Source organism: Argiope bruennichi, chromosome X1 (genome assembly GCF_947563725.1).
Source record: "Argiope bruennichi chromosome X1, qqArgBrue1.1, whole genome shotgun sequence".
In the NCBI taxonomy this organism is placed as follows: domain Eukaryota; kingdom Metazoa; phylum Arthropoda; class Arachnida; order Araneae; family Araneidae; genus Argiope; species Argiope bruennichi.
In genome coordinates this window covers 130,707,898-130,725,739 of record NC_079162.1, presented here as the reverse complement: position 1 = coordinate 130,725,739, position 17,842 = coordinate 130,707,898, and the positions used below count along the sequence as shown (strand labels likewise).

The 17,842-nt window shown below is 29.7% G+C and overlaps 1 protein-coding gene across 1 annotated transcript in view; it reads left to right on the top strand.

Moving 5' to 3' along the window:
• The window catches only part of LOC129958318 (USP6 N-terminal-like protein), a 62,037-nt gene extending 46,710 nt beyond the window's left edge, over window positions 1-15,327 (top strand). Inside the window, exons 14-15 of the mRNA XM_056070716.1 lie at window positions 6,097-6,422; window positions 6,589-15,327. Of these exons, the coding sequence (XP_055926691.1) occupies window positions 6,097-6,422; window positions 6,589-7,203 (941 nt within the window). The 3' untranslated portion in view covers window positions 7,204-15,327. The remainder of the gene's footprint in view (window positions 1-6,096; window positions 6,423-6,588) is intronic.
• Window positions 15,328-17,842: the final 2,515 nt, after the last annotated feature.

Below are 17,842 nucleotides of genomic sequence, written 5' to 3'. Positions count from 1 at the left end.
AGGAACTTCTTGTTATCGTAAAAGCCGTAGAGAACTTTCACCCTTACTTCTACGGTCGAAGGTTTCTGCTTCGTACAGATCATGCTTCATTAACCTGGCTACTGAATTTTAAAAATCCAGAAGGTCAAATAGCCAGGTGGATACAAAGACTACAGGAATATGAATGGAAATTCGCCACAGAAAAGGATCAGCACATGGAAACGCAGATGCTCTTTCGAGAAGATCCTGTTCGGAGAACTGCAAATACTACTCTAGGGTTGAAAAGAAATTTGGCATGATAGATCCTGTAATTCGCCAAGTTACAACTCCATCAACATCAGAATCAGATCCATGGAGTGACGAGAGCGTCCGGAAAGATCAACTAGGTGATCCTGAAATAAAACCAATCATTGAATTTAAAGAGTCATTAGACGGAAAGCCCAGCTGACAAGACATCGCCCTTTTCCATCCTACAACGAAGCGTTACTGGGCTCTTTGGGATTCTCTCCATCTGAGAAATGGTGTGCTGTATCGGAGTCTGACGACGGAAAAGCATTCAGGTGACAATTATTACTCCCAAAGACAAGAGTATCAACAGTCCTTAAGGAGCTCCATGACAGTCCAACTGGAGGTCATTTTGTGTTATGAAGACCTTATAAAAAGTTCGAGAGCGCTTCTACTGGAACAATGTGCGAAATGACATGGAGAAGTGATGTCGCACATGTGGTCCCTGTGCTGCACGTAAAAGTCCGAGAAAACGCACTAAAGGAAGACTGCGGCTATATAATGTGGGAGAACCTTTCGAACGAATAGCTTTTGACATCCTAGGTCCTCTTCCCAGGTCATCAGATGACAACAACAACATCCTGGTTGTCATGGACTACTTCACTAAATGACCTGAAGCTTATCTCATTCCCGACTGTTGCAGATATTCTAGTTTAACACTGGTTCTCAAGATACGGAGTTCCTCCTCCTCAACTGTACTCCGATCAAGGAAGAAACTTCGATTCTGCAGTTTGCAGGAGACTGTGAGATACTCGGCATCGACAAAACTCGGACAACAGCTCTACATCCTCTGTCAGACGGCATGGTAGAGAGATTCAGTCGGACCATGAACAGCCTCTCTCTCCTGGTATCCAGCAATCAACAAGACTGGCACAAGAAACTGCCTTTTTCCTACTTGCCTATTGAAGTGCCGTTCACGAGGCTACCGACTATTTCCCATCCTAGATGCTCTTCGGACGTGATCTTTGTCTGCCTGCAGATCTACAGTTCAGCCGGCCTCCAGGTGCTTCCTTATGGTCTGAAGAGTACGTCGAGAAACTCCAGGCACGGATGGAGGAGATGCATCATCTGGCCAGGGATCGAATCGGCATGGCTTCTGAGAAGATGAAGACCCGATACGACACAAGAGCAACGGGACACGACTTCCACCAAGGAGACCAAGTGTGGTTCTGGAATCCGAAACGTCGCAAAGGACCATCTCCGAAGCTGCAGACCAACTGGGAAAGTCCTTATATAGTCCTTAAAAGACTGAATGACGTCGTAGTACGGATACAGAAATCGCCACACTCAAAACCGAAGATGATTCATTGTAACAGGCTAGCCCCTTACCTTGGCCAAGGCGATTAAGATCCTTTAAGTTCACTAATCATTTGGTAAATAGTGTAAATCATTTGTCTTTTCTAACTTCTTAATTTTGCTGTTTTAGTATTGTAATTTATTTTTGTATTAGCTCATGTATTTTGAAATTATTACGCTGTATGTGATTTTGAGCATTTGTTATTTTATATTTGTTTATTGTGCAAATTTTGCATTCCCTTAAGTAGACGCCTCTTACTCGGGGATTGTACTGTCCGGAACGTGCAGTCTTTGAGTAGGGGGCAATGTTACAAATCTGTAAATATTGCTTGTATTTGTCTTGAAATATCATACATATCTGATGTACTCGGATTTTGGCGAAAAAACGATCAGCTTACGCGTATTTTACGTTAAAGGTGGCATTTCCAGTGATCTGGCGTCTTAGCGAGATTTAGGGAGAAATGGATATTTCTAGAAGTTTCCATCACCGAAGTTCTAGGACCATTATTAAGCGAGATAGCCTAGAAACTTCCAGAACCTTGGCGAAACTCCGAGATCTTCTCGCCAAGTCGGATATAAATACAGCCTCCCAGCATTGTGTGAGTAGTAGTGAAAACGCTCAGGTTTGAATCCGAGTTCAGAGCACAGAAGCTGTTATCTGTTTGAGGTATTTGAGACCTCTGCGCTTGGAAGCTGTTTCTGTATATTAGCTGAATCGGAGCGACATAATTGTGACTCGTGTCAGTGAAATTTCCTGCAATTTCTAGATATTTTTTGCGAATAAAAATCTTCTGATATTCAAGAAACTGTTTTATTGACTCTCAATCAACACGAACCCCGAAGCCCGGTACAATATATATATATATATATATATATATATATATATATATATATATATATAATATATAAATTAAAAAGGCTCATTTTTTTTACACAAACATTTAGTGTTAGTAACATCTCCTGGTTTAGTATTAGTTACAAAAGTGTCATTACTCTTATTGATTTTTCAAAAGACAAAAATTGTTCACATGTCTGGCCAAAAGATACATGGGCTTTATATTTTATCTCATGCATTCTTCTAAAAATAGGCAATGGATGAAGCAAATGACAGTGGTGTACTGCACACGGGCAGTAATACAGATAAATCTTGTCCTTCATTTTTTTTTTTTTTTTTTTTTCCCCTGGTTGATACCAATGGAAAAATCAGGTAAAAATCAATTCTCCATGGAGAATAAATTTTAAAAGATTGATTCTCAAAAAGAAGGGATAAATTGATTGATATTTACAAACAATTTTTTTCACAGATTATTAATGACTGGGTTTTTCTGTAAAATGGAAACGTCTTAATTTAGAAATATGTTCAATTTGGGTGTGTTGTTTTGTCAATGAATTTGGTTTATTAATTTGGTAAGTTACTACAGAACTTTCTTTTATTATTTCATATGAACCAGAAAAAGCAATAAATAAATTTCTTGTACTAGGATAATTCAGTTTTTCATAAGAAACAAGATCAATTGGATTAAATTTTTTCCCAACAAACTGAGGATCGTATTTTATTTTATTTTTGTCATGAAAGTCTATTGTTCTTTGCAAAACTAAATTACGAGCTTCATTATCAGGTTCATTATAGTTACTTTGACCTATAGGATAAGCGTGAAGTGCTAAACTAGTATTTAGTTATTGAACGAGGTGTTAATGGACAATGTTTTATATTAATTTTGTCCATGGAACTTTAGTGGACGAGTAATTTACTTTACATTTATATATAATTATTAAAGATTAATTAACGTGTTCAGTTTAACCGATAATTTCAGGTTGATGAACTGAAGTTAGAAAATATTTAATATTACAATTTCTAAAGAATTTTTTTGAATTCAGAAGTAAATGCAGCAGCTTTATCTTAATAATTTTATAGGGATTTGAATTTGGAAAACTTGTTTTAAAATATTAATATAAGTTTCAGATTTTTCATTTTTGATATAAACCTATATATGCCTTGTTGCATGGCCATTTACAATATTTAGAATTTTTTAAAAGTGAAATTCAGTAATTAAAATCTGTAAAAATATCAACAGAGATTCATTCAAAAGGTTTACTTGTGAAGGGCATTTGCTGCAGCTTATTAAATCTTGTGTGTGTGTGTGTGTGTGTGTGTGTGTGTGTGTGTGTGTGTGTGTGTGTGTGTGTGTGTGTGTGTGTGTGTGAGTGTGTGTGTGTGTGTGTGTGTGTGTTCGTTCTTATTAAGTTGGCATATAGTTTTATAGTTAACAAAATTTCAGATATATTAGAATTAATGTTAGGGCAATAGTATTGAGGAATATTTAAATTAATCATTTTTTGAACACCAAGATAGACAAATATTTAATGAGCTTCAATCACTAATTTAAGTTTTAAATTAAGGGATGACTGTTTTATGAAAAATTTTCGTTTTAATTACTTTAACATTTTTAATTTCATCGTATTTAGGTCTGTTGTTGAGCTTTGATTTCATTATTATCAAGTATATTGAATGGAAGCATAATTTTTCAAGTAAATGAAGATGTTAAGAAATTTTTAGTTATCTAGATTATGTTGCTGACATTTATCGTTGAAATATTTCAGTCAAGAATTCACATCCATGTTATTATTCGGGTTGTAGGAGATTAAATTGATGGAGCTATTACTAAGAATTTTGATCTTTATTCGTTTTAAATTTTTTGGCACTTCTGAATGTTATGAACAACAACAACAAAAATATTATTTACAAGATTGAAACTGAAATTTGCAGAAGAACGCCAATAATATTAATCAAGTCATATCAAAATATGAACATGCCTAATAAAGGACTTTCAATTTTTCACAATTTAATATCTTAAAATTAATAACACACGATGAACTAAGCAATTTTTTTTTTTTCAAAATAAAATATCATTTCAATTTTTCAAATGTAAAAATATTTAATCCATAGATTTCATAAACATAAATTTCAAAAGTCTGCATCAAATACAATGATTTCAAATATTTAATAAATACTTCAAAATTATTTTGACATTATTAAGCAGCTGCATTTTTTCTCTGTTGCTCTTTTTGTGCGCAACACTAATTTTGAAGATAGCTGAAACAGGATTTTTTAAACTTATGTTATAAAATATTTCAGCCAAATGATCATACTCTAAAGGCAATCATCTTCTAAGCTACTCTACCATTAAAAGTTCAAGAATTGTAAAACCAGTTGTTTAATTTTAGTTCACTTCTCATTACTCTCTTGCAAAAAGTACCAATAGTTTTTCCTTTCCGGTTAAATCTTAGTTCTAAAAATTCTTCTATTAGAACCGTTAATCTGGATTTTGAAATTGATTCCAAGTTAGACTTCATAATATCGTTTGTCGTGTGCTGAATTAAGGTATTGAAAGAAAAGTTGTTCTATTGATAAATCGCAGTGTATATAATATTCTTGCTTTTTCCAATCATATTCGAGTCTCTGTTTTTCGAGAAGTTTCATTCTCTGTTTTTGGAGAAGACGTTTATTCAGCAGAGACTAAATCCATCAATCAAGATTCATCGATTGTACTTTCATATCGCCCTGTCATGTTTTATAAAGTCATACAGCTTTGTGAATACAAAGGATGAAAATTTGAATGAACTCGTTTTACACGCGGCTTATCAATTGTCATAAACTAAAATCCGTTTTTTAAATACTTCAGTCCTTCTAATTTAAATAGTGACTTTTGACAGCGCCTGCTGAAAAAGACTGAATCCATAGCCATCGTTAGTATACTGTGAGTGTCCTGAATGAAATTAGAACTCCAGGCGGTTGAAAATAAAAGCTTTAATAAAATTTTATAAAAGAAACACACTTGACAGTCTACTATTCACCATCCAGGAGAAACAAATTCACAATGAACATAAGTAAGATGTGACAACAAACCACAGTAATTAAATTAAAATTTGAATATTTTCGTACTTCCAACTGAAAAAACAACAACAATATAATTATTTTTCAGTGGACAACCGATTTATTTGTATCCAACATTTTTCGCTCCACCCTTACGCGCAATTAATCAGGCTATCACGCTGCAACCTTGGTGTGGAGAAACATATCAGCTTTACAAGATAAAATATATTTAATGTTATAGACCTATTTTACATAATATATATGTATATATACATTTTGAATAATAGTAATTTTCGGAAGGAGTTCTGTATATTTCCTCTTTAATTTTAATCACTTTGTACCTTAGTATAGTTAACTCGGATAAATATGCAGTTTTTCATTTGTCTGAAAACTTTCATTTCTTTTACATTGTTGGTATTATATAATCTTTTTTGCAATTTTATCCTTTATTAAACTTTGGTTTTAACTTATAATGTCAATCAGTTATTTACTCTAGATAGCAATAAACATTGAAATTGTGAAAAATTCAAGTCGCCAGTATAAGTTATCTTTGAAAGTTTTTAAAACTTGTTTTATAAGATTTCATTTTAAAGTATTTAAAATGTTGCTGTAATAAGAATTGTAACTTATAATGATATATTTTTTTAAAATTTGTCTCACAGAAACTCTTTTAAAAATGAATATGGAGGAATTAGTTGAATTTCTACAAGTAAAACTTGAGCAAGATTTTGGTTACCACGATGATGCAGCTGTTGAAGCACTTCAGGCATCCATGGATGAATTGCATAAACAAAAGTTGGAACATCCTGGTAGAGCTCCTGCTCATGAACTTCCTCAGAAACCTTTTGGTTTGATTGAATCATTCTTGCATCCAGAAAGCAAAGCAATCAAAGAAAATGATGAGAAAAACAAGGAAGTTAAACAAAATGGCATTAATCATATTTTAGTGCCAGAAGAAGATATAACAGTGTATGAAATGAATAATCAGGTAGTGTTTTGCACTTTTTTTATATAATATTTATCTCTCCCTCCAACAATATAGAAAAAAAGTAAATTTTATTCTATCATTAGTGCATATATATATATTTCACTGAATATATATTTCGCTAATCTTGACTTTGCATTCAACGTTTTTACTTTTTTGATTTACATAGGAAGAAAATAGTGGTTCTCATTCTCCTGTTTGGAAAAGAAGAGAGGAAGTAGAATCAGATACTGAAAATATTAGCAACTTAAATTACTGTAAGGTTTCTGATAATGTAGAAAATGACAATGGTAGTTCTATTGTTGATCCCCTGAGCTCAAGAAATTCTTTGGCAGAGACCTCTCAAACCTCTGTAGCAGATTTGTCTGCTTTATCAGGTTTTTCAAGCCCCAGTACGACATTAACAAGGCACAAAGAATCGCACGGTGAGAGCATGTCTCCCCAGAGTCCAGCAATTCGTCCTGTTGAACTGCGACGCACGTTGTCCATGTATGATAATGTTGATGCCAAAATATCTGCTAACATCATTTCCAGACAATCTCCACCTTCTTCACGAACACACTCTCCTGATGCAATTCGTGTTTTTGTGCCATATGAATATTCCCCCACATCGAAAGCCCCTTCATCATCCACATTGTTGCTGGATCGTTCTCCAACGCATTGCGCCTCAATGACTCCTCCGAATGGTGACATTACCCCCACAAATCAAGATCCTAACAAAATAACAATTTTAGTAAACATAGACTATCCAAATAAAGTACCAAACGGTAATACCGAGTATTGAACTTTTGTACAGCAAGCAGTGATAATTAGTTTTTCTACTATCAAAAGAGTTTATAATATTTATGGGAAACATTCCAAAACATAGGCATAGAAAATAGAATGTGTTCTTTAGTACCTTCTATTTGTAGCAATTTCACTTTCCAAATTTAAGCTACAATTGATAATTGTAGCTGTATTCTACCTGAGATTGCCTTTACAGTTCAGATATAACATACTTTTGAATTGTATGCTCTCATTTTTTATTTGCTATTTATGAGCCGTCACTTTCACTGTGAATGCTGATTTGTCTATGCTAGTTTAATATGGTTATACTTTTCATACCAACGAACTTTCGTACTTCTTAATTTTTAAGTGTTTTTAAATTGTCTCAAGTACTTCCAACATGTAGTGTTATACAAAACTAATCACAAACATGATACCTCAGTGTTTATTTGATTATATTTATGTGCATGTTTTATACTCGGTATGTCAGTTAAATACTAAGACTGCATTTTTAAGTATATGTGACTGATGGATAAGCATTTCTCTTCATTCTAAATTTTCGTGTATTTTATTTAAACAGATTTCCTTGGGTAAATTCAAATGCATGTTATCCCATTCAATCAGAAAACATCGAATATTATAATTGTAATGTAATAATTCAGTTCAGACTTGAAATCAATAAAATAGCCCGTGTAATTGTTGGATCTTTACAGTTCGTAAGTATCAACTGTCATTTTTCAGCACAAATACTCCAAAACTTTCGTTAATGATTATTAGAAGTAGAATTAAGAGGATTGAAGTGCAGAAATCATACTCACAAGGCTATGTATCCAGGAAAAAATTTCAATTGATGTTAATTTTTTTAGAATGCTAGAGTCTGAATTTGAAATCTATAAGGATATATATACCTAGGTACCTTTCCCAAAAAATGACAGAGAAATAATTTCAACTAATTATTCTATCGTATGACAATTCACCTAATGTGTAGCAATTTTTTACCTTAATAAGAGTTAGCTCGTATGAGAAATACCACTATTTTGAAATTTTAATCTTCTTAGAACAGTTATTAAGGTTTTTGTCTTATCAAAACACTAATAATGAAAGAAGAACAAAAATAACAGTCCTTAAAGACACAACAAAAGTAATTATATCCTAATCTCTTTAGTTTTGTGCCATTAGTACTTATATTTAAATTATATAAAAACACCATACTTTAGACGTAATGCATCAATCTGAACCAGTCTTTCTATTTAACTTGACATTCTATGTACAAATTATATATATAATTATTTAGAAAACAATGTTGTGTATTATTCGTGTCTTTATTGCTACGTGTGTGTGGAAAATAGCTGCTTTTAAGTAATTTGTTGTTTGAAATGTTTAAAATAATTTCTGATTTAATGTTCTATACAAAAAAGCATTTATTCGTAACCTTACTCATCAAAAATAACTTGTCATTCTTTGACATGTTATTTTATCTTTTGCAACTGTCTGTATTTCTGCATTTTAGAATATTAATATGTCGTCATTAATACTCTTGTTCTTTTTTTTTTTTTTTCCTATTAGAATTTAAAAATGTGCATTGCTTAAAACTGCATTCAGTGTTAGGAAAATCTGCATCTAAATTATTTTCAGTTGGGTATAGCCAAATTTTGGTTATATTTGACATGCTTATTATTTTTAAGTAACTGGAATGAGCAATTTTGAATTAGCAGAAATTTCTCTTCTAGATTTAATCATAGAGGTTATTGATAAGAAAATTTGATACATCCATTTGAAAGTTTCATCTTTTCGTATATACCCGTTTTTGAGTTAATTAAGCAGCTTTTGACATTTTATTTATTAATATATGTATATATTCTTTATTTACATTTTATTTTACTTATTTATTTACCTGCATTTTTGTGGGGCGATATGGCCAAAGATGGCTCTTACGCTAAAAGACTTAACTAAGCTCTATATTTTTTTGTATTATGTAGTGCTTTTTCAAATATTATATCTCAAATATTTATTTATTATTTATAAAGTATTCATTTTCATCTGTTTCCAAATTAATGAATTTGAAGGTTTAAAATATCTTTTTTTTTATTTATTTAGTTAATTTCTAGGTTTTTGCATTAAAATAGGCAAGCAGTATAATTTTTTATTGACTTTTATATGAAAATGACTTTTTTAAAGTGCATTTTAATCAGTGGCTGATGTCACGCATCTAAAATAAAACTTGTGTAAGACCACCACATATGATTTTGACTGATTTAAATGCGTGATTACTACAATAATCGCAGTATACAAATGAAGAAGTGAATCAAATATTCTCATTCGTTGTGAAAATATTCATTCTTTAAACAAAATGTCCAGGAGCATTAATTAAAGTGTACATTATTTACCTACCAATTGTGAATTAGATATTTAGGGAATGAAGAATTAATATTTTAATTTTCGCCTGTTGTACTGTTAGTATCGCAAGTAAAGAAATTTTCATTTTCTTAGAAAAAGGATAAAAAAGTCTGTAATAATATTCTGTTTCTTTACTTGAAAAAGCATTTGAAATATATTAGTTTGTTACAATTTAGATTTTTAAAAATTTATAATAAATAATATATACTTCAATAGCTTTTATAAATTCTTGCTGTACCTTTTCTTGTTGGTCGATAAGGCTACCATAAAAAAAGTTAGAATTTTTGAGCACCATCACAGTTAAGATAGTAACTTTAGGATATGGCCGTCATGAAATATATATGTATTGATAAACCCTATTGTGAATTAGTATTGTTAGTAAAACAAAATATTACACAAAAAGTAATTCATACTTAATGTCAAGTATTGTGGTCCTTATATAAGAGTTAAATCGTTTTTTGCAAATTTTCATTGGAGCACCCTGTTATCTTGATTATTCTAATGTTTTCGAATTTTTAACACATTTAAGAACAGTGCGTTTATAACTGCCATTTGTATATAACTGCAACATAAATACAAATGAAGACCTCTTCAATTAAAAAAAAAAATTACAAAAATGTGTTTTTTAGTTTTTACAATCTCTAGGTCTCTCTATATATATTTCGAAAGAAAGGTCATTTTAACCTACAAAATAAAAATATGACATTGCTAGTTCTACTCACATTTTAAAACTGTCCGTGAATGTGTTAAGACAAATTCTAGGGATCACTACCACCATTGAAATTTCAGATGCAAGGAAAATTAGAATGAAATAACTTCTATTAAATTAATTCTATTTATTAAACATTTCATGACAATCGAAAAGAATTTCTACTTGTTAGTGATTAAACAAGCCCATGAAGCTAAAGACAATTACTGTTTATTTATATACTTACCTTTTAGACATCAAAGTAATTTTTTTAGAATCCTGATATTGCTTTACTTTTTACTTTTGCTTTATTAACAATAACATGTATTGTTTTTCGTTGTTTGTCTGAATTTTCTCATCTTTCATCAGCGACAATCTACATTCTGTCTACATTATTTATCATTCTTGATAAACCATATATTGCTTTGTATTTCTTGTAGGACCTGTGTTTCTTCCATTCTGTTACGTCTTTTTTTGCAAAAATTCTGATGGTATGCCTAAAATTTTTTTTTAAAAAAAAATCTTATCAGTTAATACAAAATCATGTACCCTTTCTGAAGGTTACATCTGAATTATCTCCGGCTCATTTCTAGAACGTATCATTTTCTTCCGTTTTCAAAGCATGGCCCATTTACCATTTCGTTTCTTAAGAAGCATAGTCGTTACAGGAAACACACCAAGGCAATAAATTTCTCTGACAGATACTACAAATGTCCAAGAAACTTGTTTGTTACATACAAATTACATTATTATGTTGTATGTTTATGCTCTTTGAGGCTTTCCTAGAGCGGCAAAACATTTCTTGGGGCAAAACATGCAGATGCTGCTTACAATCAACTATTGACATAACTTTTGCAAATGAATAAGTGAGAATTCCATATTCTTGTTCAGAAAATTCAAAATTTAGAAGCTGTTAATTTGGCATGACGCATCTCCCTAATTGTATTTTCGACAATTACCTCTTAACTTTTTCTTTAAAAAAATGTTTGTGTGCGAAAGTGACAGTGACAAAAAAAGTCCCCTTCCTTGTTCTATTTAAAGATGTTTTTATTGCAATGAAAGTTATGTTTGACTCTTCAAGTTACTACATAAAATTTCCTTCAAAATACTTTAAAAGATGCATATTTTCGGCTTGCATCGAATGTGGAATGATTTTTTTTTCTGACATTTAATCAGTATGTATTACTGAAAAGCATTTTCTAGTGTGAAATATATGTGGTTTTCTTATACAAGTAGAAATGGATATTTGTAAATGTATAACATACGATTTTTATGAGCTAGATAGAATAAAATACATAGATTAAAGCTTTAAAGTTGAAAAATATATTTTGAGTTTGTAATAGAATTGTGATGACAATATTTTATGATTTATTTTTCCTTCTATTTGTATTTTAGAAGCTAATGCAAATGTGTCTGCGTATTATATTGAATGACTTAATTTGTGAATACTGCATAATTCATTTGCTCAAAGAACAACTTGTGGTTTTTCAAGAAAGATGTATAGGTTAACTTAATTTTTTTTTTCCCCTTGAAAAGGAAAGGACCTGTTCTCTCTCATTTATTATACGCTTATGTGGGGTTTTTTATTATTATTTTAATATTATATTTTTATACTATCATTCCATTTGCTTATTCTTTGTACTGCAGTTTGATTTTATTACTATTTCTGTGTTCTGCTATTTTATTTTGACTACTATTTGTATATTTTTAAATGTAAATTGTGTATTCGGGTTATTGAAACTAAAGAGCTTAATTCTATTCCTTTTTATCTTTTAAAAAGTAGGAAGTTCTTTAAATAATATAAAATTTGGAAATTTTCTTTACCACCCTTACATGTATTCTGCTCCATTAAATTGAATAAAACAAGTTGTAAATGATTTCATTTTAATAAAACTCTGTACTTTTGTAATGGAAATTGTACCTCTCTCTCTCTCTCTCTCTCTTTCTCTTTCACTTTTAGGAAAATAACTAAACTTCATTTGCTTTTAAAATTCTAATTACCATATCCTTTTTTTTTTTTTACTTGTTTCCAAATTAAATCATAAAGTAATTTTATCTATTGAATTATACTTTATCGTAACCAAACTCTCCTCTTCCTTTAACGTCCCTCCCCTTTTTGTGTCATTTCATTTGTGTATATTTGTGACAGAATCTCTTTTCTTTCTTCTGTATTTCCGCGTGATATTAATGGTAGCTGATTGTTATGTCAAAGTTTTTAATGAAAATTATTTTCTAGAAGTAGAGTAATTCAAAGCATGAATTGTCTTTTATTCTGATAATTTGAAACGCAATGTAAGAATGCTGAATAATTCATTACTAAATCAGAACTATGTAATTTTAACATAATATCTTTACTTTGTATGTTCATATTTAAAATTATTCTCATATCTTACATAATATTTTAGTGAAATATTTACCTTAGATATGTAAGGGAACTGTTCAATTATCATTATTTTTAAAAGTAATTTTTAAAAACTAAGTTTATATTGCATGTGTAGCAGGATAAGTGAAGAATAAGTTGAACGGCTGTGATGGCACTTCTGTGATCAAATAAGCTTTATTTTACTTTCGATTACAGCAAAACTGGATGTGACATTCGACAAACACATTAAAAAAAATTTCTGCCTTAAAAAATCGTCAACTAAAACATATACAATGAAAATACAGAAAGATTGTAAAGCGGTTGCCCTTCATTATAACTGATCTAGAAGATGCTTAAAGAGATTAGACAATGGATTTCAGATAACTACAGGCTACACTTTATAGGCTCTGTGGCCAGTGATTCATCTAACGGAAATAAACATCAACACATCTGCTGTGATCATGAGAGAAGATGTTCGAATCATTTTAAGAGACTTGCCAAAAAGATTGAACATTTCATTGAATACTGCTCACATGTTCACAAAATGCCCGTCACAATGTTTGTGTGCCGTGGTTCCGAGGCTGTTCATCATTATCTTTCAAAAAATCAATATGAGATGTGTTCCCTTTCTTCCTTGTAAACCTGATTCAGCATTATGCGATATATAATTTCACGAATCTGAATAAACACCTCCGGGGTAAACGTTTTCGATCATCAGAGGCACTGATGAAAGCTGGTGGGAGGTGGTTTTGGGAGACCTGTGAAAAAATGACTCCAGCAATGTGTTTGAAATCTAAAAAAAGAGAAAAAAGCTAGATAAATTCATTACGTGTAATGCAGAGTACTTTGAAATAGACCTTTAATGTTTGGAGTTTTCTTAAGTATCTATAATTATTTTTTATTGATTTGTGACCCATCTTTTATTGAACAGTCTACGTATATAGTTTGTATAATAAGAATTCAAGCAGCTATTCCATGAATTTACAATCCTATTAAGAGTGAACAGCTTTGAAAAAAAAAGCTAATTAAAAATAAGTAATTGTAACATTTTTCTGTTTGGTTTCAATAATAATCATTGTGTGCCTTGTTTGTTTTCCATTTTTGTAATTTAATGGCTTAAATCAAGTTTATTATTTTAAAAATAAATGTTTGTGGCGGATTATTATTTAAAAAGAACTTTAAGTTCGCTAAGAATTTTTATAATCTCACAATCATAAGCAAGGAGCTTGACTATCTCAAATATTACAAAGGAAAAAAAAATTTCAGTTTAGAGCATTGGCAAATTAGTCTCAGCATAGATTTTTTTTTTTTTATTGAGAAGTAGTATTGTACTTTCAGAATGTTAGATTCAGAAAAAATCGATTTTTTTTTTTTTCTTTATTCTTCTAGAAACTTTCAGATGTTTAATAAATACAGAAAACCATGTGCAGTATATCACCACAATATTCATATTATCAAAGAATAATTTATTTGAAATCTGATCAAAGAAATCCATCTTGAAAAGTGAAATGCTAGAGAATTTCTTCACAAAAGAGATGAGTTGAATGTTGTAAATCCATAGGTATATATTTTAATATGTAGATAGAAACTTTTTAATTAATCATTGTTTGCTGAAAATTTCACTCTTTTTAAAAAGATATTGATGTAGTTTCTATGATAAATTCTTTAAATTTCTTAATGTTATTTTAGATCAGTGAACTCTTTATAATGCCTTAGCTCATTGAAATTATTTTTTTTAATTATATAAGCAATATAATTATCAAAAATTCGGAAGGAAAAAAAATGAACTTCATGAAAACAGTGAAGATATATTTTTAATACATTTTGCTATACTTGCAACCGAAACTACAGATCTGTACTACTACAAGCAGAACTGTAGATCTTTTTTTTTCTTTCGGTCAGTTATCCATTAAAATGAATTGAATTTTGAAGAAAAACGGAAGTTTGTGGTGGATCTTTTAACATTTATCACAGTAAAAACTTGCTAATGTTTTTTCTTTCTTCTTTTTACTAAAGCGCGTTAGATTAAATCATCAAGCTCTCAAAACTTCATTTTTACCTGTAAGTATAAAAAGGGTTATTTTTGCTTTTTCATTAGCCATGACAGTAATAGTGAAAGAAAATTTAGGAACATTTAATCAAATGTTTATGTATGAGTTAATTTGTTTTGAAACCGTGATCAAATTATTCTATATAAAAGCACTACTAGGCATGTATTTTTTATTTTCATCATTGATTTCTATTTTTATTTTATTCCGAGTGAACTTATTATACAAATTGGAGTCTTTGAATGGAAAATAGTTTCTCTCTTTTCAATAATTTCTAAATTTGCAGCTGTCCAAAATCCAGTTTTGCATTAGTTGAAGCAGCTAACTCTTGCTTGGTGTTTAAAATTCTCAGGTTGTTGCTTAGTTAGCATTTAATAATTTTTTACATCTTCTTCAAATTGATAAATGTTAGATGTGAAAGTAAAAAGTATTTATATGAATTCGAATAAAAAAATATTACAATCATATTTAAAGTGACACTGCTCAACATATATAAATATGTTAAGCAATGTAAATTAAGATTGTAAATTTGGAATTAATTGTAGGAAATTGCTTATGTTTAAGATACTCTTAATATTATTTGTATTAAAATTACAAATTAGCTTTTTGAATTACAATGCACTTTTTTGTAATTTAAAAACATCGAAGTGATTTATTGCTTGTTTTAATACAGATAATCCATTTGTGAGTAATTCATTAATTTTAGTTATATCATTTTTCTTCTTTGTGAAACTGAAATATAAATATTCGCCTTGTGAATTAATCTGCTTTATTTTGCATGGCACTCTGTACTTAATCTTTTAATTCATAATTCTGGACAATCATGTTGATCTCTATTAATTTTTCATTATAAAAAATCTTATCATTTCATGCTGAAAATGTTTTAGTCTATTATTGAGAGGACTTAGGTGGAAATCTCTTAATTTAATCAAGAATTAATGTCATTGAATATTCTTCATGTTAGATGAGAAGCTTATTGCGCATAAAATGGAAATTTTGCTGTTGCATTTGCTCACCCTTAATACAGTACATTTAGAAATGTTATATTTATTCAAGAAAATTCATAAATGCAGCAGAATTATGAGTGATTAATTTTAAAACTTTTACATCAAAAAGATATCACCAGATATTGATTCTCGGATGCAGATTTCGTTTAGTATTTTTTAGGAATATATATATTTTTTGAAATAAGATCAGTTATTTGGTTGCAACATGTATGCATGCTCATTAAATAGAGAGAATGTACTCGTATTTTAGCTATTCTTCTTATACCTTAAATATTAAAGTGATTTCTCTCTTTTGTTTATCCTTTCTACTCTCTTGAATAGTTATTTATTTGAATGTTTGTACCACATAACTGCTCCTAGTTTCTGTTATTTTATGAGTAAGTTTTTATGACTTGTTTTTGCAGGCAAAAAAATTTATATATATTTTTATTTGGAAATAAGTTTTGATACTCACATTTATAAGTTAAATTATATATATATAATATGCATGTTACTTCATTTTTTTCCTAAAATAATCTAGATATCATATTCTTGATTGTATTATAAGAGGTTTATAGTTATTGATGATATTCAGTTTGATTTTTTTCAATAATTTCAGACCAAACATTTGAGGGTTTACCCCTCTTTAACTCATTTGAAGAGTATATTGATCAAAATTAAAAAATATCTTTTATAAAAAAAAAATTTAAAAAACTTGTATTTGTGTGTATTTACTAATAAGGTTGCAATACAATTAACTTTTGTTGCTAGTTTTCATTTGTAAAATTTGTGCAATACGTTTTTGTTGTGAACTTAATTAATCAAAAATTGTTTCTTATGTGTCTAAGTTGGTTTACATTAAAAAAAATAATTTAGATTCCTGGTGCTTTTATAAGTATCTGAGTTAATTGCTTTTCTTTTTGTATATATTTTTGGTAAATTATATTTTGCTGTGAAGTTTAACCTGTATTCAGAAAATAGTCTACACTTTACAAAGAGCAAATTTATGACTAAGCAGTCTGTACAGATCGTATAATGTTGATTAAATTTTTTAGCTATAATTTGTGTCTTTTTTTTATTAATCTGACTTTTTTAATTTTTTGACTGTAAAATATATTACCAGTCTTTTACTTTCCATATTTCTATTCAGTAATTAAAAAAGAAATTTTATTTTAAATGTGTATTTGCCTAAATATTCATTTGTTTTTTAGGTTAAATGTTGTGATTTGTTTCTTTTGTTTGTTTTCTTTTATTTACTTCTATTCAATTAGATAGATTAGTTTTATATCAGAGTATGATTGTTCTAATTCATATCTTTTCAGTAAAATAAAAGAAAATCTTAACTAAATAATTTGCATTAATGTTTAAATGAAAAACCATCTAAGTGATTAAATATTTTCTTAAAGTTTTAATTTTCAGTAATCTTGGTTGTTCAGTTTCATTAACCATTATAGTTGATTTGTATAAAACATTTTCCCACATAAGCTGAAAATATTTATTGCATTTAATGATGGGTTTTTAATTTCACGACTCTAAGCAGTGCACACTATGAAACCCTTCTTTAAATAAACTAGTCAGTTAAGTTTTATATTTTTAACATAACAGGTTCATTTATTTAGTTGTAATTTGTAAGAATACATTTATTATTATGAGTCATGATTGCGTGGTATTCCACATTTGTACACATTACTATTTAAGCAGACGCTTGGTGTTTATAAATAGTGTAATAAGTAAGTGAACATGTCAATAGATAAGAACCTGCCTGCCTGTCCATGAAATCCATGAATTTTATAAATAAAAATCATGTTTTTTAAAAAAGATAAACATGATTTTATCGATTATAACTTATCGCAAAAATTCAGATGATGAACTGAGCAGATTATAATTTTTTCATGTGAAGTACTTATGCATTTCTGATTGACTTGTAGAAATTTGTATAAATTCTATCTTTGTTGCCTATGCCTTATTAAAATAGTATTTATTACTTCAAGAATATTGGAAGTTCTGTGAGATAAATTTTTAATTCTTTATGATAGTACAGGGTGGTCCAAAAAAAACTTCCCCTGTATATGAAACCCTAGCGGCCTATCCGCTCAACCAATCGAACCAAAATTTCAGACTTGGTTGTTTGAAGGTATGCGCTGGAGATTGTGATGATTGTAAACAACGCAGAGCTC